The 24,070-nt window shown below is 52.2% G+C and overlaps 1 protein-coding gene across 6 annotated transcripts; it reads left to right on the top strand.

Moving 5' to 3' along the window:
- The first annotated feature begins 32 nt into the window (after positions 1–32).
- FLOT2 (flotillin 2) lies at positions 33–23,156 on the top strand. 6 transcript variants are annotated; one of them, XM_074263739.1, is made up of 12 exons: positions 87–194; positions 6,872–6,953; positions 9,888–9,978; positions 17,288–17,378; positions 18,376–18,499; positions 20,030–20,148; positions 20,245–20,358; positions 20,492–20,611; positions 20,751–20,965; positions 21,168–21,351; positions 21,622–21,771; positions 21,902–23,156. In XM_074263739.1, the coding sequence occupies exons 4-12, from the start codon at positions 17,304–17,306 to the stop codon at positions 21,938–21,940; spliced, it is 1,140 nt and encodes a 379-aa protein (XP_074119840.1). In that variant the 5' UTR covers positions 87–194; positions 6,872–6,953; positions 9,888–9,978; positions 17,288–17,303; the 3' UTR covers positions 21,941–23,156. The 6 variants fall into 6 exon arrangements, 5 of the variants coding, with proteins under 5 accessions (XP_074119842.1, XP_074119843.1, XP_074119839.1 ...); XM_074263742.1 differs by lacking the exon at positions 9,888–9,978 and having other exon boundaries at positions 38–194; XR_012481465.1 differs by lacking the exon at positions 17,288–17,378 and having other exon boundaries at positions 39–194; positions 21,168–21,372; positions 21,607–21,771.
- Positions 23,157–24,070: the final 914 nt, after the last annotated feature.

Raw genomic sequence — 24,070 nt, 5'->3', positions numbered from 1 at the left:
CAGCCTCACTTCCGGTGGGGCTGGGCGGGCCCAGTGCGCAAGCGTGCTCGGCTGGGCTAGCCACCACCACCACCCCCGCCCCGCCCGACAGAGGCGCGAGTGCGGCGGTGCGGCCGCTATCCCCCGGGTGCTCCCCGCAGCAGCCATGGGCAACTGCTACACGGTGGGACCCAACGAGGCGCTGGTGGTGTCAGGTGAGGGGGCGTGGGGCTTGTACGGGAGGGTCGTGCGGGACGAAGGGGCCGGCGGCGGGAGTGGGGACACCGGCGTGGGACGGCATGGGCAGCCCGGGGGACGGCTGCGGGAGGGTCGCGCCGGAGGAGGGGGCAGCATGGGGGTGGGGCGGGGAGAGGAGGGGGTGCAAAGGCGGGGCAGTAGCCCTGGCGCACAGTCGGGGGAGAAGGGGACAGCGGCAGGGCTGGAGGCACAGGTGTAGGAGGTATGGGCTACAGCAGGGATTGTGGGGAGGGGCACTGCGGGCCTGCGAGAAGACGCGGACTTGGGGGACTCGGGCCCATGGGTGGTGTCCGGGGCAGGGGCTCCCCCAGAGACATCAGGCGGCTCCCCCCAACCCCAGGGCGTGGTGTGGCTGCTGTCCGCGCCCCTGCTTGCTGCTGCTCGGCCAGGGGCCGGGATGCAGGGACCGAGCTCTTTAAGCCCCCTGGCCCGGCGCCTCCTGCGCCCCGCGCGCCCCCTCCCCCCGTCCCAGATTCCCGGCAGCTTCTCAGTCTCGGGGGGGATGGGCGGGCTCGCTGACCGCCTCTGCAGTGGGTGGTGTTTATCACTCCGCCCCCTCTTTGGGGCCGCGCCCGGGACCCCCCTGACCTGTCTGGCGACCCCCGCTCTGGGAAGCAGGGGTGTGAGGATTTTCTGGTGAATGAAACTAGCGGTTTGGGGACGTTTAACTGTCCTGGCAGCTTTCCAGCCTCTGAGGTTTTGCAACTTGTAGCCCCGGGCTTTGGGAAGCGGGGAGGAGGAGCTTTCCCTGCAGCCCGGACCTCTCCCTCCCAATGATGGGAATCCCCTTCCCCCCCCCCTTCACTTGGGAGGGCCCTCCCCCAGGCCATGGAATTGCGGGCTTCGGATCCCTCTGTTACTTTTTTTGGACTGGAGAAAACGGGGAGTGGAAACACCTGGGTGGCAGGTACGGGCGGGCGGGCACCACCCTGGCCCGGGGCGCGGGAAGTCTCGATTCCAAGGGACGGATGCTGTGGCGGTTATGCCCAATTGCAAAATGCTTCCTTGCAGTGGAGGCTGAGCCTCGCAAGGAGGAGGTTTACAGGTGGGGGTGGGTAGCAGAAGGGCCCTTTTGGCTCCTTCCCTATGGGCGGCGCGGTCCGGTCCAGGTAAGGGTGGGAGAGCATCCCTAACCCACACAGGCTTGGCTGAGTCGGCTGGCGGAGCTTGCTGGGCCAAGTCTGGGACCCGAGCCCGGAGTTCCGTCGGGCCGTGGGTGTTCGTGCACACTCGTGAGCGCTGTTTCTGAGAAATGGAAAATTGCGTTTGGGCTTTTTAAAGCCAGAGGCTCCAGAGCCACCCAGGCAAGGCCTGTGGCTTTGGGCCCGGCATCGATCCCCAAATCGAAGGCTTTCTCAGTTACCAAGGAAATCCCCAGCCTGAACACTGGGCCGTAATGGTACTGGCAGCAGGAGCGAGCGGGTGTCTCAAGTAAAGGGGGAGAGCTGGAAAGGAGACTCTAGACCAGTCCTAGCATGTGAATGCCCAGGCCTGATAATGGCACTTGCCCAAAGTCACACCCTGTGTCAGAGATGAGATTTAACACCCAAAGCAGCCTCTTTCTTTCCACTATTTCCCCGAGTCTTCTTTCTCTAAAGTTCCCAGAGTCTTTCTCTAGAACTCTCCCAGATCTGTTAAATATTCCCAAGGCTAAGGAGAGAAGAGCTACCATTTAAAGAGTGCCGAAGAGCTCTCTTTATAATCCCTTGTCTTCAGACCTTGTTCTGTGAAGATTCCCAGACTGAGGAGAGGAGGAGTGAGAGTGTGGAAGGGTGGGTAAGTCCTGGGCCTATAGAAAGGCAGAGGCCAGAAAGGGGGCTTGGCTGGTCTCCAAAAGTCAGCCCTATCAGCAAGAAATTCACAATGTTGCCAGGAGCTTGGAGCAGCCAGGAAGAGGGACGGACTTTATTCCAACCAGGCAAGGCTCATGGGAGCATAGATTCAGATTTTAATTCACACACGTGGTACAGATGAAGAAACAGACTCGATGAAGGTGCCAGGTTCACTGTGACTGCATTGCCTCCTTTGGCATGTAATATAAGCCTGGGGCAGAGAAAGGGATTGGGGGTGGGGTGGGGGGATTGAAGAGATCATTGAGTCCAAATGCTTCATTTTTTAAAAATGAGTTTTATTGAAGCCTTTTGTTTTCATTCTCTCTCCTGATCAAAGGCTCCTTTATTTAAAAGGGAAAATGATTAAGTGGAAAATTCCCCCATCCGTTAACTGCCTGACACAGTGGCCTTGGGTCCTGTTGGCTTCCACCATTTTCCACTTGTGGGGAGGTGTCTTACCTGCGCTTTGGAACCGTTCTTGATTGTTCTGTAACTGGGATTTGTCCCAACCCCAAGCTCTGGGCTAGGAGCCTGTTCTAACTTTCCCCACCCCCAGAGTTTCCTTGGAAGATGAATGCAAGTCTTGGAATTGGCTTTGTTATGATCATTTCATATCCAGCCTCCCCATGTTTCTCCGAGTTCCTCCTTTAAAAAAAAAAAAAAATCATTTCCTATTGTATAGTTGTATTCCATTACACTGATAAAGTCCCATTTTTTATTCACTTCACACACTCTTAAGAGGTGCTCACTTGTTTCTGAGTGTTTCATTTCACAAAATGTGGGAACATGTCAGTGTTGTTTTCATCTCTGACCTACTTGGCGCATATCCCCGAAGCAGAATCACTAAGCCAAAACATATGAATTCACTTTTCTTGTGCAACACTGGATGGAGAGCCGGAATCCGGCTTCTTTCTCTCACAGATGAAGAAATAGGCCCACCCAGAATAAAATTTGCGCTTCGCTCTGGTGCTTGAAACTGAGGGAAGTTCGTCTTCTGGTATAACCTTGGGGAAAATGGGATAGGTAGACCTATATGCTGAGGAGGTACCACCTCCCCTCTCCCTCTGTTCCTAGGATAAGGGTCCAAAAAAGCCTACTCTTAGTCATTTGAGCCCAACCTTCTTTCAGGTCTACCTCTGAGGGATTCTGTTACTGTCTCCCACATCCTGGACTGGAAGGAGTCCCTAAATTCATGTCCAACCCCTCTCCCTGTCCTTCGGGAACAATTTCCTCCTCTTACTCTTTGCTTAGTCCGTTATAATAAAACAGATGTCTGCAGAGTGCTAGGATTTCCAAAGTACTTTTTGTACATTACCTAATGTGATCCTCACACAGCCTTGTGAGATAGAGATGGACAAACCTTTTTGTCCCTGTTTTACAAATGTACCAGAGAGTTTAGAGACTTGCCAGTCATTCCCTTAGTATCTTGGGTGAGATTTGGTCCCAGGCCCCTCTTGATCCCAAATCTAGCTCTCTTTCTACCATGCAACCTATACTGAGAATTTGGGAGTTGAGGATTAAGTCGACGTCTCCCTGGTCAGGCCCTTCCTGCTCTCCCAAACTCACCCCCACAAACCCTTTGAGTGGCTTGTTCCTTGTCCCCAGATAGTTGGGAAGCCTTGGGCTTCCAGTCAGCTTCTTCCCTTTAGCCATTTTCAGGCCCTTCCCAAGGGTCCATTGGAAGATGAGATATTGACCTGTCTTTTGGCTCAGCTCTGAATATATACGGAGATCGATGCCTGAGAGGAATACCTTGGCTAGGGACAGTGAGAAAGTGACGGGCCATTCAGAGGCAAAGTTGGCGGGATACCTGGAGCCTTTGTGGAGGAAGCTGGGATGCTGGAGAGAAAAAGATTAGGGTAAAGAAGACAAAGGTGGTGGGAAAAAGGAACTGGGAAACCTGCGAGATCCTGCTTTAGCTTCTCCTTCTGTCCGGTGAAAGGGCAGGCTCTTTGCTTTCCAAGGTCCCCTGTGTTCTCCACAGACTCATCAAGGAAGTTGGGAACAGATAGCCAAGGAAAGTGGGGTTTGGAATAAGGGCAGGGGGATGGAGGAGCTGGATTCCTCAAGCCTGTTCCAGGTGGAGGGCCTGCTAAAGCAGCCCAGAGCAGGATAGGAAGGCCATTCCAGAGAGCACAAGCTTCCTGTTGTTGCTGCTGCTTTGGAGCCCCGCCAGGTTTCCTCAGCCTGGCTTCCTTCTAATTGGCAGATCAGACCCAAAGGTCAGCAGACATAAGACAAGTGGGGTGGTGGGAGCATTCTTAATCCACCCTCACCTAGTCCCTCTACTGGTTCAGAGGCAGCCTGCCCATCTCTCCCAGGGCTAAATTGGTGCAGGGTCTTAGGGTCACAGGTATTAAGCGGGGGTTTCTGGATCCCCCAATACATAGCACCTTGTTGTTATTCGGTCCTGTCCCACTGTTGGTGCCCCTTTGGGCCATAGGCCAGTTCTGTCCATGGGGTTTTTTGGCAAGCGTACTAGAGGGGTTGGCCATTTTCTTCTCCAGCAGATTAAACTGAGATTAAGTGACTTGCCCAGTGGCACAGTTAGTAAATGTTGATTCCATTTTTAAACTCCAGTCTTATCAACTCCTAGCCCAGGGCTCTCTCCACTGAACCACCTAGCTGCCTCCGTCTAGTACATAGTAGACACTTAATAAGTGCTTGTTGAATGGCTACCCCAACTCCCTCATTTTATAGATTGTTACCTCATATGTCCACTGCAGCTAGTCCATGAACAAACTCCCCCAGACAGGGAAAAGTTTATAGACCCTAATCCAATTTCAGTTCATCTTAAAGAAGATTCTAGATTCTAGTTCTGAGTCTGATTGTTGCCTTTTGTTTGGAAGCCTCAAGCTGCTCCCCTTTCCCCCGGGGAATTAAACCCTCCTGTGTAGAATTGGACTAGGGGACACAGCTCCAAAGGAAGGAAACGCATGTCTACACTGCTTCTGTGGACAATTGTCCTGTTTCCCTTGCAGGGCTGCCCTCCTGGGTGCTCTCAGTGGCTCTTGGGCCGCTTCTCCTTTCTCAGGTCTTTCCTCATGATACTCTGTGACATCACAGCCTGCCCAAATGTCCCCCAGTGGATAGGTACCCCCTTTGTAGCCACACAAAACATCCTCAACCACACCTGCTGTTTTATCGTGTCTGGACCCCCAGGCTGCCCGGCACTGCGATCCCTGGTCCGGCCCAGCGGCCATCTTCATCACTTTTTTTTGCCTCGTTCTGAAATGTTTTCCCGAAAAGTTGAACCAGCTCCTAAGCTTTTAGATGAAGTCTCTCTCAGAGAAAGAAGAAAAGGTCACTGTCAGTCCTGAAAGACCACAAATGGGAGTTATCCTATTATCGTTACCCACCCTGGATGCTCTAATTAGCTACTGTATGAGAGGTGCCCTCACTAAGCAGGCTTCAGGCACTCCCCAGCATTAGGGCAGTTAGGCAGCACTGGACTGAGTCAGGAAGAGCCGAGTTCAAATCCTCAATACCTACTAGCTGTGTGACCTTGCACAAGTCATGTAATCCAATTTGCCTCAGTTTCCTCATCTGTCAAATGAGTTGGAGGAGGAAATGGTGGATCATTCTAGTATCTTTTTTTTTTTTTTTTTTTTTTTTTTTTCTGAGGCTGGGGTTAAGTTACTTGCCCAGGGTCACACAGTTAGGAAGTGTTAAGTGTCTGAGACCAGATTTGAACTCGGGTCCTCCTGAATTCAGGGCTGGTGCTCTATCCACTGCGCCACTTAGCTGCCCCCTCATTCTGGTATCTTTGCCAAGGAAATGCCCAAAAGGGTCAGGACCGAGGTGGCTAAACCCCAACAAAGTGATGTCTACTCCTCATGCTTTTGTCCCAAAGTCCTTGAACATTGCCAGAGAAAATGGGTCCATTCCTGCTAGGCACACTCTTCCCTCTCTTCATTACTATATTAGCAATTGTAAGCGCAGGACCCACAGCTGATCTGGATATGACCTCTGCTGCCCTACCAGGGAGACACATGGGCTTCATTCCCATTGAGAAAACCGAGGCTCCTTCCTGTCTTATATTTGTGAGACACTTTACCCCTCTCAGATTCATTATCATCTGTAAAATGAGAATAAAAATACCTGTGGTGCATGTGTTTGTTTTTGTTTTTTAAAGAAAGTACTTAAAAACCTCACAAGTTTGGTAGAAATGTGAGTGATTTTTCCCTTCACAGTTTAGCTTTTCTCTCCTCTGACCCAGCCTCCTACCATGTGGTTCTCTCTCCACCTTCCCTCCTCTCTCTCCCTCCCTCCATTCCTTTTTCTCCCCACCTCTATTTCTCTTCTCCCCCCCCATCCTGTATGTAGTTGTTATCTTGTAATGTCTTTCTCCCACATCCTGTCTCCCCAAATAAATTAGAGGCTTCCTTAGAACAGTTGAGTTTTATAAATGTTTGTTGTGTCCTTCCCCTCACGTAGTAAGCATTTGTTCATGGCAATGACGAGATCTAAAGGGTGTCGTGATCCAGAGCCTGCACTTCCCCCCACATGACGGGATGGAGAAATAGATTGGAAGCATTGTGGGAGGGGCCTGACACAGACTCTGGGGAGAGCTAAATAAGCACAGGGAACAAGAATTGCAGGTTTGGGTTTAATAGAAGCAGAATGGACCCGCTGGTCTATCCTGGGCCTCTTGACATTCGGGGCCACAGCCAGAGGACCGCCTGCCTATCAGAACTCCTGTAGCAGTGCCCGGAGGCTCTGGCAGAGGCGGCCTGGGCAGTCCCTTGCTCTGAGACCCTCTGCGCTCCAGATTAATGGGGTCTTGCTTTCTTGTCTTGCAGGAGGCTGCTTCAGTCCAGATGCGAAGAAGTACGTGTTTGGAGGCTGGGCATGGGCCTGGTGGTTTGTGTCAGATACCCAGAGGTAAGGGCTTCTCAGGGAAGTGAGGATGTGCCAGGAGGGAGGCCGGGTGAGAGTTTCTCCTTGGGAGCCAGAGCTTGGCCCCTCTAGTTGAAGCTGCCCTAGTGGGAAGCAAGATTTGTGTGGGAACAGGTTGCCTTGCCAAGCTGGCAGAGGCAGCCCTTCCTTTTGGGACTGGCGTTGCAGAGAATCCAGGTGCCACATATTGGGAACATCCCTGTTCTCGATCAGTCTATTTATCCATCATGTAGCCTTGTTTATGGGCCTGTCCAGGCTGGGTGTGTGTGGACAAGGATAGTAGAAGACAGATCAAATATTGACATTCTTTGCAGGCTGCAGTTGAAGTGTCTTAGGTGGAGAAGGAAGGCCTGGGGGGGAAAGAGAGGGGGAAGGGTCGAGGCTTATGGGGAGGTACATAGAGTGAGACTTCAGAGGGCTGAAGTCTGGTCAGCCCTGATCAAAAGGGTTCCAGACCCAGAGACCAAAGCAATCCCCGGTGGAAGGCACAACATGGGCCTGATGTCTCCCATCCCTTCCAGGAAGAGACTGTCCCATGGCAGAGCAGCTGCCACCACCCCCACCCCTTCCTCTGCTTTTACAAATGCTCAGTTCCCAAAATCCTTCAGGGAGTATCTTAACCTAAAATTGGGGTGGTAGGGGAAACATAGCAAAGAAAGAGGAATTAAAATTTGAATTGCCTCCCTGTCCTAAGTATCACCTCCCAGGGAAGGGGGGTCCCCCTTCAGAGCTGTTGGGCCATACTTTAAAAAATTAGAAAAAAATTAGTCCCTTTTGAGCACTGGGGGGCAGAGGGAGGTCACTGCCTCTCAGAGGCCCTCATTACCCTCCCTTCTTCCTCATCTCTCCTTTCCTTTCCACTGTACAACAAGCCTTTCTTCTTGGATCTTGGGGTCTGCTGCAAAGCCTTGACACTATAGAAAAGCAAGGAAGAAGTGTTCCTCCCGGGAGTGACCTGCACCCAAGGCTAGTGTGGCAGAGCCGGGGAGCCCCTTAGCATTCGACCCCTTGGGTTAGAGGAGCAGAACGGCCAGAGAGGGAATGTGATTTTCCGAGTCACAGAGGAAGGCACTGGCAGAGCGAGGCTTGGGGTGTGGCCCGGTGCCCTTTCTCCTCTGCCAGGTTCCCCTCCCTTTCCAATCCTGCTTAGGCGAATGGGACTCCAGGCCAGCTGAGTCTCAGGAGTGTGCTGAGCAAAGGGGTCCGGACAGGTGGTCCCAGGCTTTGGGGAGCTGAGGTCTCATGTTCAGTCTGATGCCATCAGAACCTTCCTTGGCCTGTAAAGGTGGCAGCTCTCTCTTAGTGCCCTGCTTCTCTGCTGTTGTGGCTCTGGTGGGCTCATCTCTCAGGCATGGACCCACTTCCCTCTCTCTTCTTCGCCAAGTTGCCTGGAGGGGCATTGGACCCTAAACTCCAGCCGAGGCCGAAGGATCTCTAGCCAGGGACTTCAACCTCCTTGTGCAAACAGACACTAGGCAGACTCGGGATCCAGGGCCGCCTTCAGTGCTGTCCCTGAGCTGCTGGCTTCTCTTTGTCCCCCAGCCCAGCATATGGAAGATGTCTCTCTGATCGATGGTTCTCCTCCGCCTCTGGCATCTGAGCTGCAGCCTTCCTCTCTTTCCCTCCCTCCTCCTCCTCTCCCTCCTGGCTTCCAGCACAGAGCCCAGCTCTGTGAGCCGGCCTTCCCTACATGAGCCTCCAGAGAGAACCTGGTGGCAGGGATTGACACAAGGAAGACTTGCCCAAGGCGAGACTCCAAAAGGCCCTTCGGCAGCACCCTCCACGTAGCCACAGAGGCAGGGAGGAAGGCAGAGACACCCCCCCCATGCCAGGGATCTTTGTTCCCTTAGAAGCTTCTAGTACCAGCTCCGAGTCTCTGAGATGGGGCCAGGCTGGGGGGCGTGACCTGGGACAGCAGCTTCTTTCTCACCAAGTCTAGCTGCTCATCCTCATCCCACCCTTTCCGGCAGCCTGAGGCCGCTCCCCGCTAAGAGGGATCTGCAGCACCCCCTTATTTGTGCCTTCTTTGCTTTTCAGATGACTCCTTCTGCTTCTCCCCTTCCCCCTCCTCCTCCCTCCTGCCCCCCAGGGGCTTTCACAAGAGGAACATAGATGCAATCATTTCCCAGAAGGAAACTGAGACGTGGCCGCCACCTGCCTCCCACCAAGCAGTGCAATCCCCAGATTGTTCCTGCTTGCCGGGGGGCCTGATAGCGATGCTCTGATTGAGTGTCCTGAGGTGTGTTGCCAACATTGAGATGAGGCTTTTGTCCCCTGAGTATACACCTGAGCAGCCCAGAAGCTGGTCCAGAAACAGGCCAGGTGTATTCACTGTGAATAACCCCGTGGGTAGATGATCCCTCTGGGCATAATTGCCCAGAAATTGTAGTGTTTTTGTTTTTTTAAAAAAGAATTACATTTTAAAGAAACACGCCATGTTTACTGCTAAGTAAATTCCCCAAGGGGTCCCCAACACCCTAATTGAGGGAAGGGAGTTTCCTGGTCTTTGGCAGAGAATGGAGTGAACTCCCTCCAACTGTTCCAGGCAAGCTTTAGTGTCACCGAGCTGGGCCCACCCATTGAGGTGCCCGCTGCCACCGATCACCAGATCAGATCTCCCGAGCCCCTTTCCTGCCCCTAATCATTTCCAGGGCAGGGAGGCGGCTCCTTCAGCAGTGGCTGAGCTGGCATCACAGGGCAATGGGTGCTAAACCTCATCCACGTTCAAAGGCCTGAACTGGCAGGCATCCGGGGTGGGGTACAGAGGGTGAATGAGGCTTAGGGTGCCCGGCCCCGCTCTGGGCAGTGAGGATCAGTGCCTGTCTGGTAACCACTGTGTGTATTTGCTGTGTCCCCTCCCCCTTCCCATCCCCCCTCCTTTTCCTCTCTCCCACCCCCCACTCCCTGGCTGCCGCTCAGACTGACTCTGGAGGTAATGACCATCCTGTGTCGCTGTGAGAATATTGAGACGTCGGAGGGGGTCCCGTTATTCGTAACAGGGGTTGCACAGGTAATAACCCGCCTGCTTCCTCCATCTGTGTCTTAACTGTTCCTTCTGCCCCCGTGGGGCCCGGCAGACAGCAGCTAGAGGACCAGATCTTCTGAGTGGGTGTGCCCTCCCCTGCAGCTTTGGTCATCTAGGTGGCTTCAGCTGAGATGTACACCCACCCCCCAAGCTAAACTCCACAGCCATGACTGGCTCTCCCCCACCTGGGGGGGGGGAACGAGAGCAAGGGATGCCAAGGACTGTTCTGGCTATAAGACGGGACCATGTCCAGGATGGAGAGCCTTGAAAACTGCTGAACTCCCTGCTGAGCTCCCCAGGAGTCTCTCTCCTGATGGCATACATACTCCCTGGCCTCTGCTTCCTACGCTGGTCCCAGCTCCCTCCCCACCTGCCATGTACCCTCACAGCCTGCCCCTCGGTGTGAAGAGGAGAGATTTAAGCCTTGCAGAGGAGAACTGCCCTGCCTGGAATTGGGGCACAGCAGAAATGGCGCCCACCTGGGTGAGCCCCGCCAGGGGCAGAGGAAGAGTCCACTTCCAGTCCTCTGGGATGAGCCTCTTCTGGACAAGCTGGGGGCTAGAGCAGGAGCAGGTGTCTTCCCACCCAGCCCCCCTTCTCCCAAAGAAACTGAGTTCCACTGATCATTTCATTCATTCACGTTCAAAGCACCTTTGAGATAATTCTTCCAGAACTCTGGCCAGAGACTTGGAGGGCTGTAGTGAGTTCACTAGCTCAGTGGGTGATCCTGGACAAGTTATTTCCACTAAAAGGGCCTCAGTCTTCCTATGTGTGAAATGGGGAGAATAACTCCCTTCTTCCTCACAGGAATCCTGCAAGCAACAATGAGAGGAGCATAGGCAGTCTTTATAAAAGAAGATTGTTGTTTTTTTTTAAACCCATGTGAATCTGGCATGGCCCCATCTCACTGGATTGCTCTCACTGGCTGAGTCACTTAGCTGTTGGGGAGACAAAGATAGGGACCTCCTGGTGACAGGAGCCAGAAGTGTTCCTTTCAGTCTCCAACACTGCCCCTGGGCCCAAACGGGCGGAGATTCTTTGGTTTTCCCGAAGTGTCCCCTCTTCCCTCGCCTCGGCCTCTGGCCTCCTCCTATGGCATCTCATCCCGTGGAGGTCTAGGGGAAGAACATCACATGGCATCTCTTGTGGGGGCTGCCCGCCCCTCTGGAAGTGTTCTTCCTGGCACGCTGGCTCTCCCGCCTCTCTGCTTTCCCTCCCTCCTCTTTGACCCTGCATTTCTCCCTCCTCAGCTGAACTCATTGAGAAAGCCCGAGACACTTCCTCTTCTCTCTCATTTTCTGTAATCTGACCTCAGCCTCATTATGGAAGTGAAATCACCCTCTCCAAAGTTACCAGAGACCTCCACTTACAAATCCCTTTTTATGGCTTCATTTTATTTAATGTTGTTATTTTATTTCATTATCCGTCATATTCATTACTATATTATCGATATATAAATATACCCCATAGTCTATTATTATTAGTGTTACCATGTGACATAATTATTTTGTTTGGTTTGTTTGATGCTTTTATTTTCTTTAAGTATTAATTAGATGTTAACATTAATATATTATTAACAATATGTTATTAGTTGTTAATAATAGTAATATGGTGGTTGTTTTATTAGATTTTTAAATATTTTTTATTTTTCTCTATTCCATGTAGAGATCATTTTGAACATTCATTTTTTAATAATTTTTGAGTTCCAAATTCCCTCCATCCCTTCTTGAAAAGACAAATAATTTGGTGCTGAGAAGACCGTACAGCCATGCAGCAGCATTCCATGCTTGTTAGGGACCTAACGGCCTGGCTGGGACCTCCTCCTTGCAGCATCTGACACCATGGCTCACGCCCTTCCCCTCTGGCTTTTCCGGCCCCTGCTCTCCCTTTTCCTCTGCCCTTGGCCCATTCCTTTCCTGCAGTCTCATCCACCACATATGGTTCCTGCTCTCCTAGATCGTCCTCTTCAGCTTTTGCCCAGTACTCTCCCCTTGGTGACCTCTTCAGCCAAAAGCCCAGATTCAGTGATTCCCAGATCGATGTGTCCCAGCTCTAGTCACTCTCCAGATCTCCAGTTCCTCATCATCAACTGGTTGAACTAGATGTCCCACAGGCATCTTTTGTTTGTTTCCTTCATTCAGTTTAAGTGACTTGTCCAGGATCACACAGTAAGGGTCTCAGGTTGGATTTGAATTCAGGTCCTCTTGGCCCCAGGGCTGTGTTCTCCTAGCTGCCCCCTCCACCTGTCTAGTCCACAGCCTCTCTTGGGCTCTCACTCTGACCTGTCCTCCCCTGAGCTGCCCTTGTGACTATTCTAAAGAGCAGATCTAACCATGTCACTCCCCTGGCTGTCCACAACTTCCAGGGGCAGCTTTTAGACAAAGTCCTCTGTTTGGCTTTTAATCCCCTCAATCACCAGCTCGGCTCCTTCCTGCCTTTCCACTCTTGTTACCCCAGATTCTCCACCTATTCTATGATAAAGCTGCATTGGCCTCCTTACAGTTCCTCAAGAACTAACACCTTATCTCCCATCTCCATGCCTTTGCTTGGGCTGGTCCAGATTCCTGAATGTCCTTCACCTCTTAGTTTCCCTGCATCCCTTTAGTGTTCCATATTGATTCTCCTGCAGGAGACCTCTTAGATTGCCGTCCACACTGTAGCTATCTTGTACATTCCCGGTCATTCCATTCTTTCTCCCCCGTTATTCTGTGAGTTCCTCGAGGGCAGGGTCTGTTTTGGGCTTTTCTTTGTCTCCTCAATGACAGAGCAAATGTTCTATCAGTTATGGTCACCTGCCCAGACAATCCTGAGCAATGTCTCCTATTGGAATAAACTGATTTGAGGACTAATGACTGGGAGAAGTGGGCAGACTGGCTGCTCCCCTCCTTCCAGGCAAGAGTAGATGGTCTTGGATCAAGCTCGGCCCTTACCCAGCAGCCTCTTAAATTTCTCAGCCCTTAACCCCCCCTTACTCAGTGTAAAGCCATGGCTACCAGTGACGTTACAGCCCTTAGTTGACCATTGTGGTGCTCCGACCTCCCAAAGTCATCTCAGTGGTAGAGGACCCCCCAACTCAACCCTGGATTGGAGCTTTGGAAGCCTTCTTGAGCTCAGGGACTGTCAGGGAACCTGGTAGGAAAGATCCAGCTTATTTTGTGTGTGTTCCAACCACAGAGACAGCTGGAGGTGAGAAGTGCCCTCCCCCCTTCATTTGGTGTCCTTAATGAACCCATGCTCAGAGCCAGAAGAATCTGAGAAGGGGCCAGAGCCAGCATTTCAGGGGGTGGGGTGTCTTTCTGTCCAGATTCCCCAGGGCTTGATGGCTTCCCCTGGTATGTCACTCGTGGTGATTGGGACTTGGGGTCAGAGGGAGACTGCCCCGGAATAGGGTAGAATTCTGGCCTGGAGTTTAGCTGACACAGCTCCCATGTACAAATGCAGCATTGAATGAGGCCATAGAGCACAATTATACAGCCTGGGATACACGTGCATTTGCACTAGGTACTAGCAATCCAAAGCCAAAAGCATGTTCCCTTTAATAGCTTATGTTTTACTGGAAGGGAACAACGTGCATGCAGCAAATTATATGCACAGCAAATGCAAGAGTAAATTATGGGGTAGAAAGCACTAACCCCTGGAGGGACTCAGGAAAGGCTTCAGGTACCAGGGGGCACAGAAGCCAGGCTCTGAAGGACAGTGGATGTGTGAGGAGGGAGGGCCCTCTGAGCATGGAGCTCAGTCTGTGCAAAGGCTCAGTGGTGGGAACTGAGCTGCCTAGTTAGGATTGGTGGGGCTTGATCACCACAGAACAGAGAGGCCACTGGGGAGCTGGACCAAGTGGGTGATTGGGGACAATGAGTTGCCGAGCAGGAGAGAGTGATCACTTCTTTCAGGTGAGGGTCTGGTGACCCTGATTCTCTGAGCCCCTCACGTGGTACTCTCAAAGTCTGCTTCTCTTCACATTCTGTACACAGCTACCCCTAGACGCCAGGAAGATCAGCAACCATCCCTTTAACATTTCTTACAACTGGGGGGGGGGGTAGAATAAGAGGCATTTTACCCCAGAACTCTTTCTTAGAGCTCTAGGCCAATCATCAAACATTTATTATCCCCCAGAAGTTACTGTTTCCTTCTGACTTCTTTTAAAATAATTTGTTTCAAACTTAAATACAAAATAAGAAAGGAAAAACATTGTCATTTACATGCCAGAACATGAGAGGATCCAAACTAGAAAGCAACAAGTTGCCATTTTAAGAAAGCCTCTGTAACAAATATTACACATTGTATTTCAGAGTTGTCCAATCTTTGCTTCCTTGTAGGTATTTTCTTTTCTTCTGGATAATTTTATTTTTTCTCTTTCCCTCCCCAAGAAGGATACAATATATAATTTTATATATACCCACAGGCCAACACATATATTTATAATCATATTCATATGCAAATATGTATGACCCTACTATATTTATTTCCAATTGCCCTCTGTCTCTGGATAGCATTTTCCTTCATAAATCCAAGCCTTTCCACCTTTTTCTCAATCTCCCAGCTTGTCTTTTCCTACATCACAGCCATATCCCAACCTTATGCTATAACCATATTGATTAATATGTCAGACATATAGAGTAGTTGCCCTATTTTTCTCTTTTGATGAAATCTGTTTTAGCTTTAATTTTGAGATCATGATGACTACTGCTGCTGTTTTTCATGATAAATTCTACTGATATTTAAAATAAAATATGCATGTAGCTCTCATTTTTATAATATTTCCTGAAAGCAACATATTTTTTAATTCAAATTTTTATTTTATTGTTTTTATTTTATGGGTGAATTCATCCAATTCACATTCTAAACTATAATTACTTGTCTGTTTTCTCCCTTCCTGTTTTCCTAACTGTCCTCACATAAATTTTTAACCTGCTATCAGTTTCTATTTTATGGGTAAATTCATCTCATTCACATTCTGTTATAGTTATTGTTGTATATTTTTCTCTTTCCCCTCATTATCCTCTTCACCCTATTCCCATCCCTCACTCCTCTACTTTTTACTTGTACCTATTACTTTGCCCTCCTTATTCTTTAATCCAGGGGTCCTCAAGCTTTTTAAATAGGGGGTCAGTTCACTGTCCTCAGACTGTGGGAGGCCGGACTATAGAAAAAACAAAAGCTCACTCTGTCTCCGCCCCGCAGCCCATTTGCCATGACGCGGTGGGCTGCATAAACGTCCTCAGCGGGCACATGTGGCCCGCAGGCCGTAGTTTGAGAACCCCTGCTTTAATCTGTCCACTCCTTCAAGAATCCCTCCCTTATCAACCCCCCCCATCATATTCCTCTGCCCTCTTTATTTCTTTCTGAACTTAAATTTTTATGCCCTTCTAAATAAACATGTTGTTCTCTCTCTAACGCATTCCCAATGAGAGCAAGATTCCAGTACTACCCGCCCTTCCCACTACTAAATTCCCTACACGGTTTTATTTTATTTTATTTTATTTAGAAGCATCCCATCATACTTAACTCAGCCCAAGTCTTTCTTTCAGACTACCTCAAGGAAAATGATAGTCATAAGAGAACTGATATGTTCACATAAAAGAAAACAATTTGAGCTTATTGAGTCATTTATAATTGCTTCTTCATATTTCTCCTAGATGTTATAGTTTCCCCTTAAATTCTGCTGTTTTTGTCACACAAACCTCAAAGTCTTTCATTTCTTTAAATGTCTGTTTTTCCTCATTCAGTATTATGCTGAACTTTGCTGGGTTACCCTTGGTCATAACCCCAGCTCTTTGGCTCTTCAAAATATAGTATTCCAGGAACCAAATGGTCCTTCATTGTAGTAGTTCTAACTCTTTTGTAATCAATGTTGTAGCTCCACAAGATTTAAATTGGCTTTTTCTTGCCACTTACAGTATTTTCCATTTATCCTGGAAGCTTTGAAACTTGGCTGTGATATTCCTGTAACTTTTCCCTCTGGAATCTCTTTTATGTGGTGATTGGTACATCTTTTTTATTTCTGCTCTGCCTTCTTCTCGAAGTCCAAGGCAATTTTCCTGGATAATTTTCTTGTACTATTGTTATTGATTCTTTTTTTTTTTCTTAAATCAACATTTTCAGGCAACCCAACTAATATTATCTCTCCTCAATTTGTTTTTCTGATGAGATGTTTCATATTCTTTTCTTTGTTTCACTTTTGTTTTTGTTTTCTTATTTCTTTGTTTTAGGATGTCATTAGTTTCTCTTTGCCCAATTCTAGTTTTTAAGGAATTATTTTCTTCCTTAAAATTTTGGTTCTCTACTTCAAATTGGTTGGTTTTCTTTTCATAATTTTCTTGATTGTCTCACATTGATTATTTTTCTTTTTAAATATTTTTCCTCAGTTGCTCTTATTTGATTTTTTAAGTCCTGCAGGCATTTGCACTTCACTTAGGCAGAACCTCTGCTCAGGTTGTCTTAGAACAACTGCTTTAGCCTGACTTTGGTTTATTCCCACTGCTCTACCTTCCCTCTGTCTTTTTCTGTGGAGAAAATTTGAAGAACTCAAAATTTTCTGACCTGCTTCATCTTCCCAGAATTCTCCCCTCTCTTGCTTCTTCTGTAAGAATCTTTTCAAAGAGGCTGTTTGCCAGGGATGCAGTCCCCAGATATCTTGTTTGTGTCTTTTTCCTGTGTGACCTGAGGCAGGAACTCCAACGGTTCAAGCCCAGAAGCCCCTTTTGCTCACCACCCTCTTCTTCAAAGACATTACCTCCAGAGCACCAACCATGCTCTGTAAATATCCCTTTTGTGGTGTTAGCTAAGTGGTCTGGGCCCTGTCTGCCCACTCTAGACCCAGAGCCACTGCCAGCCAATAATGAGCTGAGCATTTAGTTCCATTTCCACTCAATGAACTTGACCCTGACATAGGTGCCTTGAATGGCCAAAGCCACCCCGAGCTTTCCAATCCAGCAAACGTTTGTGAAACTTTGCCCCTTTAGGCTGCCCCTAGTACAGAATTTCTTTCCTGTGGTCTTCCATCTGGGCTGGTCTGAGTAATAGTGGGGGGGATGTGCCCATACCTCTAGGGCACAAGCCAAGAATCTGGCCTATTTTCCTTCTCTTTTTTGAAACTTGTTCTGCATCCCACCTTCATCCCCTGACCACTTTGGCCCTGAGACCTCAGAGATTCGGCCCAGCTTGGGGCACCTGCTTGCCCACCCCATGACCCTTCTGCCCAGTCGGAGTGACCAAGGCTCCTGAAGCTGCCCCCGATGCCCTCAGAGCTCTCACTCTTAGAGACATGCACATGTTTTACGTTTCTTGACAGGATTTCACTAGAGATAATGACGTTGCAGCCCCGTTGTGAGGACGTAGAGACGGCCGAGGGGGTAGCTTTAACTGTGACGGGTGTCGCCCAGGTATAGTAACTCTGGGTATAGCCTCTGGTGCCGGGGGGGAGGGGGAGAGGGAGAGAGGACAGGACAGGAGGCCTGCTCCGAGCCTGGGCAGTTGGGGACGTTCTCTCCACTGCTGCCCCCTCCCCAGTGGGGGCTCAGAATCAGGTGAGGGCCATCTGTGCCCCAGTCACTCTCCAGGCCTGCCTGGCTTTAACCTCTCCTGCTTTGCCATCTCCGTCCCCAGACAGAACTGCTCCCACCCACATTGTCAGCCATCCCCTCCCCAGAGGCCTCTGCTGCTCTAACCTCCAGGACTTCGTAGGTGTGGGAGACTGCCCACGACTCCATGGCCCTCCTGGGCTCTGCCATAGGGCCGGGATTCCCGAGGGGCTAGAGGGGACTTGATTATGAATCCACAGAGAACAATCAACAAGGAAGAAAGACACACACACACACACACACACACACACACACACACACACACACTCTGGCTCTGGTCCCTGATCTGCTGAGACACTTAAGTCTGTCTCTCCCTTTCTCTGTCTCTCTGGTATCAGTGTCCCTCCTTAGCAACCAGAAAGTCCCCTTGTCGGGAAGATGAGGCAAGGTGTTGATACAGACTCCAGTTGGGGTACAAAACAGGGCCCTGGGGCAGGGCCTGTGAGTGCAGGGACGCAGGTCAGCTGGGATCAGCCACTGGGGCCGCCATCATTCTCCCTGGAGCGGGAAGCTCTGGGCCCTCAGCCCAGACCTGAGCGTTGGGAAGGTTCCTGAACAGCATGCTGATGGGGCAGAGTTCATACTAAAAACAGAAGGCCTATGCTCTCCTGGCCACCAGAGCCTTGGGACAGATGTCCCCATCTTTGGGAGGGGGGCAGGAACAGAAGCAGTCTGTTATGGTTAGGTGCAGCCACTCCCCAGACTTAGGGGGGCTCACAACTTCCCCCCCCTTTTTGTTCTTTTTAAGCAACTTTTTTCCAGCTAATTGTCTCTTCCGGGGCCTCTCCCTTCTCTGCAGGTGAAAATCATGACGGAGAATGAGCTGTTGGCTGTGGCCTGTGAGCAGTTCCTGGGGAAAAACGTTCATGACATCAAGAATGTGGTTCTGCAGACCCTGGAGGGCCACCTCCGGTCCATCTTAGGTGGAGTGCTGCTCCTGCCCCACCTGTCCCCCCCTTACCCCTGGGATTGGGCTGGACCTCAGAAGCCACCCAGTCTCACCTGTACCTGTATCCCCCCTTCCCCCAATTCTTGACTAATGATAATGGACCTCCTCTTTGAAGATCTGCTGGTCAGGGAGACCCATTAGCTCCTGAGAGGATCATTTTTCACTTAAAGTGCTGGGCCTGGAGTCCGAGGAGTTCAAATCCAGCCTCAGATACTCACTAGTTGTGGGATGTTGATTGTCATACCACTCAGCCTGCCTCAGTTTCCTCATCTGTCCAATGATATGTAGAAGGAAACGGCCTCCAGGGACAGCATTGTGGTGCTGGGGCCCATGGGGTCACAGAGTGTCAGGAAGCGAGAGCCCCGCTCTGTAACTCCCTCACATCCCACACTTGAAGGCTGGGCCTTAGCAGGCCCCCCATGCCCAGCGTCACTCTGCTGTTCCCCCGGATGTTTCCCTGTGCCACGAGGGCCTGAGATCCGATCTCTTCCCTCGGACGCCCGCCAGCCTGTCCCAGACCCTCCTTCTGACCCCAGCTGAAGTTGGCTCGGTCACCTTCCTTGCTCTGGGCTCCACATTTTTCAGACTGCCAAGGAGGCCTACAGCCTTCTGTCCACCCAGTTATAGCACTGACACTCATTGGTCCCAGTGTCCCCTGAAAGCCCAGCTGATCCAGCTCCCTTTTCCCCATCCTGCCCCTCCCCAGAGGGTCCAGAGCAGGGAAGGACAAAGCCCCTGGGCTGTCCATGAGGTCCAGCTCTGGAGTGGAGGCTGCATTTGGGCCCTGGGCAGGAAACCCAGTGAGAGTCTGGGCTTAGAGTGGGCAGTCATTCAGTCCAGAGGGTGCACCCAGGCCATAAGGAACGCCAGCATTCTGAATTAAAGGGCGAAGAGAAGGAGAAGGAAAAACCGGTCCCCAACTCCCCACCTCCAGGCCTAGAGCCAGGCAGCAGATGGGAGACTAGATCTAGATCACACAGGGAGCAAGAAGCAGATCCTTGGGGCCCTAAATGCACTAGACCACGACAGCGCCAGGGAAGCTCCCAAGGTTTTCAGCCCATTTCCTCCCCCGCCGCCCCCTTCCATGCCACCCCTCTTGAACAGTCAGAAATTTGATTTGTACAAGGGCTAATTTGGCAGAACAGGCGGGAGGAGCGCTGGGGCCTGGGTACATACAGCCAATTTAATGGTTGTAGCACTGATGGAGTCCAGTTCTCCTTCATCTTTTAAATGGGCCAGTAAGACTTATACCACAGCAAAGCTGGGGCGGGGAGGGCACTGGATCCCCCTCCCCCCCATGGAGAGGAAACCCCAGGCTAGCTTTTTCTCATGGGGGGGGGGTTTAACTGTGGTTGGAGCCCTTGAGGCCCCTGGGGTCAGTGCCAGGCAGCCTGCTCTACCACTAGTTCCCCAAGCCTTCTCCGCCTTGGTCCACATGGACGTGGGGTCATGGGTGAGGAACAGGGGTCTAATCCAAGACACACCTGTCTTTGCCCTCCCCCAGGGACCCTGACCGTGGAGCAGATCTACCAAGACCGGGACCAGTTTGCCAAGCTGGTGAGGGAAGTGGCCGCCCCCGACGTGGGTCGCATGGGGATCGAGATCCTCAGCTTCACCATCAAGGTACAGTCCTGGGGGAGGGTGGGGCTCTTCAGCCCTGCCCCCGGGGCCCCCACTCTGTCCTGTCAGGGCTGATGTCCTTTCCTCACACTCCTGCAGGACGTGTATGACAAAGTGAATTACCTGAGCTCCCTGGGAAAGTCGCAGACAGCCCAGGTCCAGAGAGACGCTGACATCGGGGTGGCCGAGGCTGAACGGGACGCAGGCATCAGGGTGAGGGGGTCCTGGCCCTGGGGGAGGGGGAGCCTGTGGTCTGGCACAGGGCTTCCTGTCACCCCCTTCATGTAACCCACTCACTCCCAACCCAAGGGCTCCCCTCAACTTCTGCTGTCCCCTCTCTCCCCAGGAAGCCGAGTGCAAAAAGGAAATGTTGGATATGAAGTTCCTGGCGGACACATATATCGCCGACTCCAAACGCTCCTTCGAGCTGAAGAAGTCGGCCTTCACTGAGGAAGTCAGCATCAAGGTGAGGGCGGGGCCGGGGAGAGGGGTGCAGGGGGCAGGGAGAGGGATATAGGGAGTGGGGGTAGGGAGGGGGTACAATGGGTGAGGTGATGGGGAGATGGGTGCAGCAGCCCACAGGCTGACAACCTCTGGTCTGACAGACCGCGGAGGCCCAGCTGGCCTATGAGCTGCAGGCCGCCAAGGAGCAGCAGAAGATCCGGCAGGAAGAGCTGGAGATCGAGGTCGTTCAGAGAAAGAAGCAGATCGACGTGGAGGAGCAGGAGATCCTGCGCACTACCAAGGAGCTCGTGTCCACCATCCGGCAGCCCTCGGAGGCCGAGGCCCACCGCATGCAGCAGATCGCCGAGGGGGAGAAGTGAGGGCTGAGTCTGAGGGGCGGCGTGGGCGAGGATCCCCGGAGCAAGCTTGGCGGGCCCAGCTCTGCCCCGGGAGGGAGGTTCTCGAGCACTCGCCCAGCACATGGAGAAGGGGACCGGCCCTGCCACGGCCCAGGAGAGCCTCTGGGGCCACCAGGGTGCCGGGCCTGATGCCTTCTCTCCTCTCACCCCCCGCCCCAGGGTGAAAAAGGTGCTCCTGGCCCAGGCCGAGGCAGAGAAGATTCGCAAGATCGGGGAGGCCGAGGCGATGGTGATTGAGGCCCTGGGCAAGGCCGAGGCCGAGCGCATGAAGCTCAAGGCTGAGGCCTACCAGATGTACGGCCACGCCGCCAAGCTGGCACTGGTGCTCGACGCCCTCCCCGCGGTGAGAGGCCCCGGCCCAACTGCGGCTGCTCCCACTGATCCGGGGCCTGGGGGTGGGGGCAAGAACACTCAGCGGTGGGGGGGCTGCCGGGCATCTTGTGAGAAGGGCGGGGAGTCAGGGACTCCCACCCTTCCCCCTGAGGGTCCCCGGCTCCCACACCATTTCCAGGCCTCCTTAAAGAGCCTGGCCAGCCCAGGGGGCTGCAGACTGTGAAGGGAACATCGTGTCTGAGGGCCCTCTCCATGCTAACCTCAGCCCTCCCTGGCCTAGATTGCTGCCAAAGTGTCCGCCCCTCTAACCAAAGTGGATGAGATCGTGGTGCTCAGTGGGGACAACAGCAAGGTGACCAGCGAAGTGACTCGCCTGCTGGCAGAGCTGCCGGCTTCTGTGCACGCCCTCACTGGGGTGGACTTGTCCAAGGTGAGTCCGGGCCGGCCCATGGGGGATAGGAGGTGAGGAGGCGGGGGCAAAGGGGGCAGGGGTAGGGAATGGGGGTGGGGACATGGGGGGGCAGGCTCCCTGAAGGGCCTTTGTCCTCCCTCTGCCGAAGATCCCTCTGGTCCAGAAGGCCACCGGCACCCAGGGGTGAGAAGGCCGCACCTGGCTCCCAGCCTCCGACAGCGAGCCCGGGGGAGTGCGAGCATTACTGACTCTGGTGCCTGATGTCACGGGGACCAGGAGAACTGCCGGCCTGTCTCCTCCTACTCCCGTTCTTCCGTCATGTGTGTGCGCGCGCTCTTCCCTCACCTCCACCAATCATAGCGTAAGCTAAGGATGTTTGCAATCACTGTTTGTCTCAGAGGGGCGGCCGCTCCTCAGAACCCGGTGCCTTGAAGTTCCTCGGCCGTCTGTCCGCCGTCAGCCCTGGGACGCTGGCCGGAGCGCAGCCCAAGGGAGCACCGAGCTGTTGCTCCGAGGCCCTTGGGGAAACCCGGTCTCTGTACGAGCCCTGCTCTTCCCCAGGAGGATGGAGGAGACGGCTTTAGTTTCTCCGGTGCCAGAATCCGTGATGGGACGGGGTTGTCTGCAGGCGGGGAGGCCCCAGGAAAGTCAGGCTGCCCCTCCTCTACAGGGCTTCTCCTTGCCCAGTGCGGTGCCGAGAGACTCGAGTAAGAATATCTGGGCCGGTGGGCATGCCCTCCCTCATAACTCAGGGCTGCCTCCTGCTTGGGCACGACCCTGGGCAGGGAGCAGGCGGGAGGACGAGGCTCCCCACTGGCTGAAGGTAGGTGCAGGTTGGCCACGTTCAGCTCCCCGGACAGGCCTGGACAGGGGAAGCGCCTGGGCCAAGGTAGAGAGGAGCAGGCTAAGTTGCCCACCTTTGCTGCCACTGGCCTTCGGTGCTGCCCTTTGCCCAGGCCTCCGAGTTTCCCGGGCCACCTTTCCCCACGCCACGTGTCCCTGGCCCCACCTTCTTATTCCTTCTGCCTCCACTAGAAAAAACCTGTCACGTTCCTCCCAGCTTGAGTGTTCTGAGAGCTCCAGGGGGGGCGAGCGGCTGCCCTAACTCTTCCTTGCTTGGCTGCCCCCAGATCCCGGGGCCACTGGTCTCCCCAGAAGAGAGAGGGTGGAAAGGTGGCTGGGCAGGCCAGGCATGTCCTGGGCTGTCAGGGTGAGGACTAGCCTGAGGAGGCCCCGCTGGGAGCACGGAAGAAGCCCAGCTGGGGCCTGGAGGGTTGTGAGGCACGGATGGGGGCCCAGGGAGCCTCTGCATGTGAATGCTGCATGTTGGGCCTAGGGTTTGGACCCAGCCCTGGGCCTTGCCACCTTCCCTCTGATATAATAAACTTCTTGCACCCACTGAATTGTCTGGCCGTGTCCTCTGTGGCAGGGACGGGTGGAGGAGGGGCCAGGTCAGAGCCAGCTTCTGGGGCTGCTGCCCACTGTATCCATCAGAGGGCAGAGCAGGAAAGGGCAACGTGCCAAGGGCAGGGCCTGGCTGCCTTGACATTCCCTCTGGGGGAATGGGTGCTTTCCGAGGAGAATGATAATACTCCCTTATACCGCAGGCATTATGGGATAAATAACTACAAAGCAAGATTTCCATAGACTGAAGACTTAGAGTGGATAATAGACATTTAAAAATTAAAATCATTAAGAAGCTCTCTTAACTATGGCTAGAGGAGGGGGGAGATGCCGGCACAAAGGAAATGGAATGATTGCGGGAAGTTAAAAGCATAAAGCATCTGTAGCTAGAATAAAAGCAAAGCTGATGATTAAAAAACAACAACAACAACCAAATATCACCAATGAGATCCATCCCATGAGAGATAAGTGGCCAAAACATGACAGACTAATTTTCTTTTTATTTTTTCCCTGAGGCAATTGGGGTTAAGTGACTTGCCCAGGGTCACACAGCTAGGAAGTGTGTGACAGATTTGAACTGAGGCAGATTTGAACTCGGGTCCTCCTGACTTCAGGGCTGGTGTTCTCTCCACTGTGCCACCTAGCTGCTCCCACACACACTAATTTTCAAAAGAATGGCAAACTTTCTGCTTTCAGAAACATTGTTCCAAATTATTTAAATTGCAAATCAGGTTTCTGCTCCTAGCAAAGTGGCAAAAATAACACTTCAGAAATCTGTTTTGGAGAGGCTGTAGCAGGCCTGCCAAAAATTGGATCTATGGAACCATTCTGGAAAGCAATTTGGAATTAAACTTTTTTTTAAAAGGTGATTAACCAGTTCATATCCTTCAACCCAGGAATCCCCACTATTAAG

The sequence above is a fragment of the Sminthopsis crassicaudata genome, chromosome 4 (genome assembly GCF_048593235.1).
Source record: "Sminthopsis crassicaudata isolate SCR6 chromosome 4, ASM4859323v1, whole genome shotgun sequence".
Taxonomy (NCBI): Eukaryota; Metazoa; Chordata; class Mammalia; order Dasyuromorphia; family Dasyuridae; genus Sminthopsis; species Sminthopsis crassicaudata.
The sequence above is the reverse complement of the archived record's forward strand: the minus strand, read 5'-3'. Positions and strand labels throughout refer to the sequence as shown.

Coding starts and splice junctions, on each gene's coding strand:
- FLOT2 (XM_074263742.1), top strand. CDS start 146: ATGGGCAACTGCTACACGGTGGGACCCAACGAGGCGCTGGTGGTGTCA. Junction 20,359..20,491: donor AACGGGACGCAGGCATCAGG/GTGAGGGGGTCC, acceptor CTCTCTCCCCAG/GAAGCCGAGTGCAAAAAGGA. Junction 20,966..21,167: donor CAGATCGCCGAGGGGGAGAA/GTGAGGGCTGAG, acceptor CCCCCGCCCCAG/GGTGAAAAAGGTGCTCCTGG.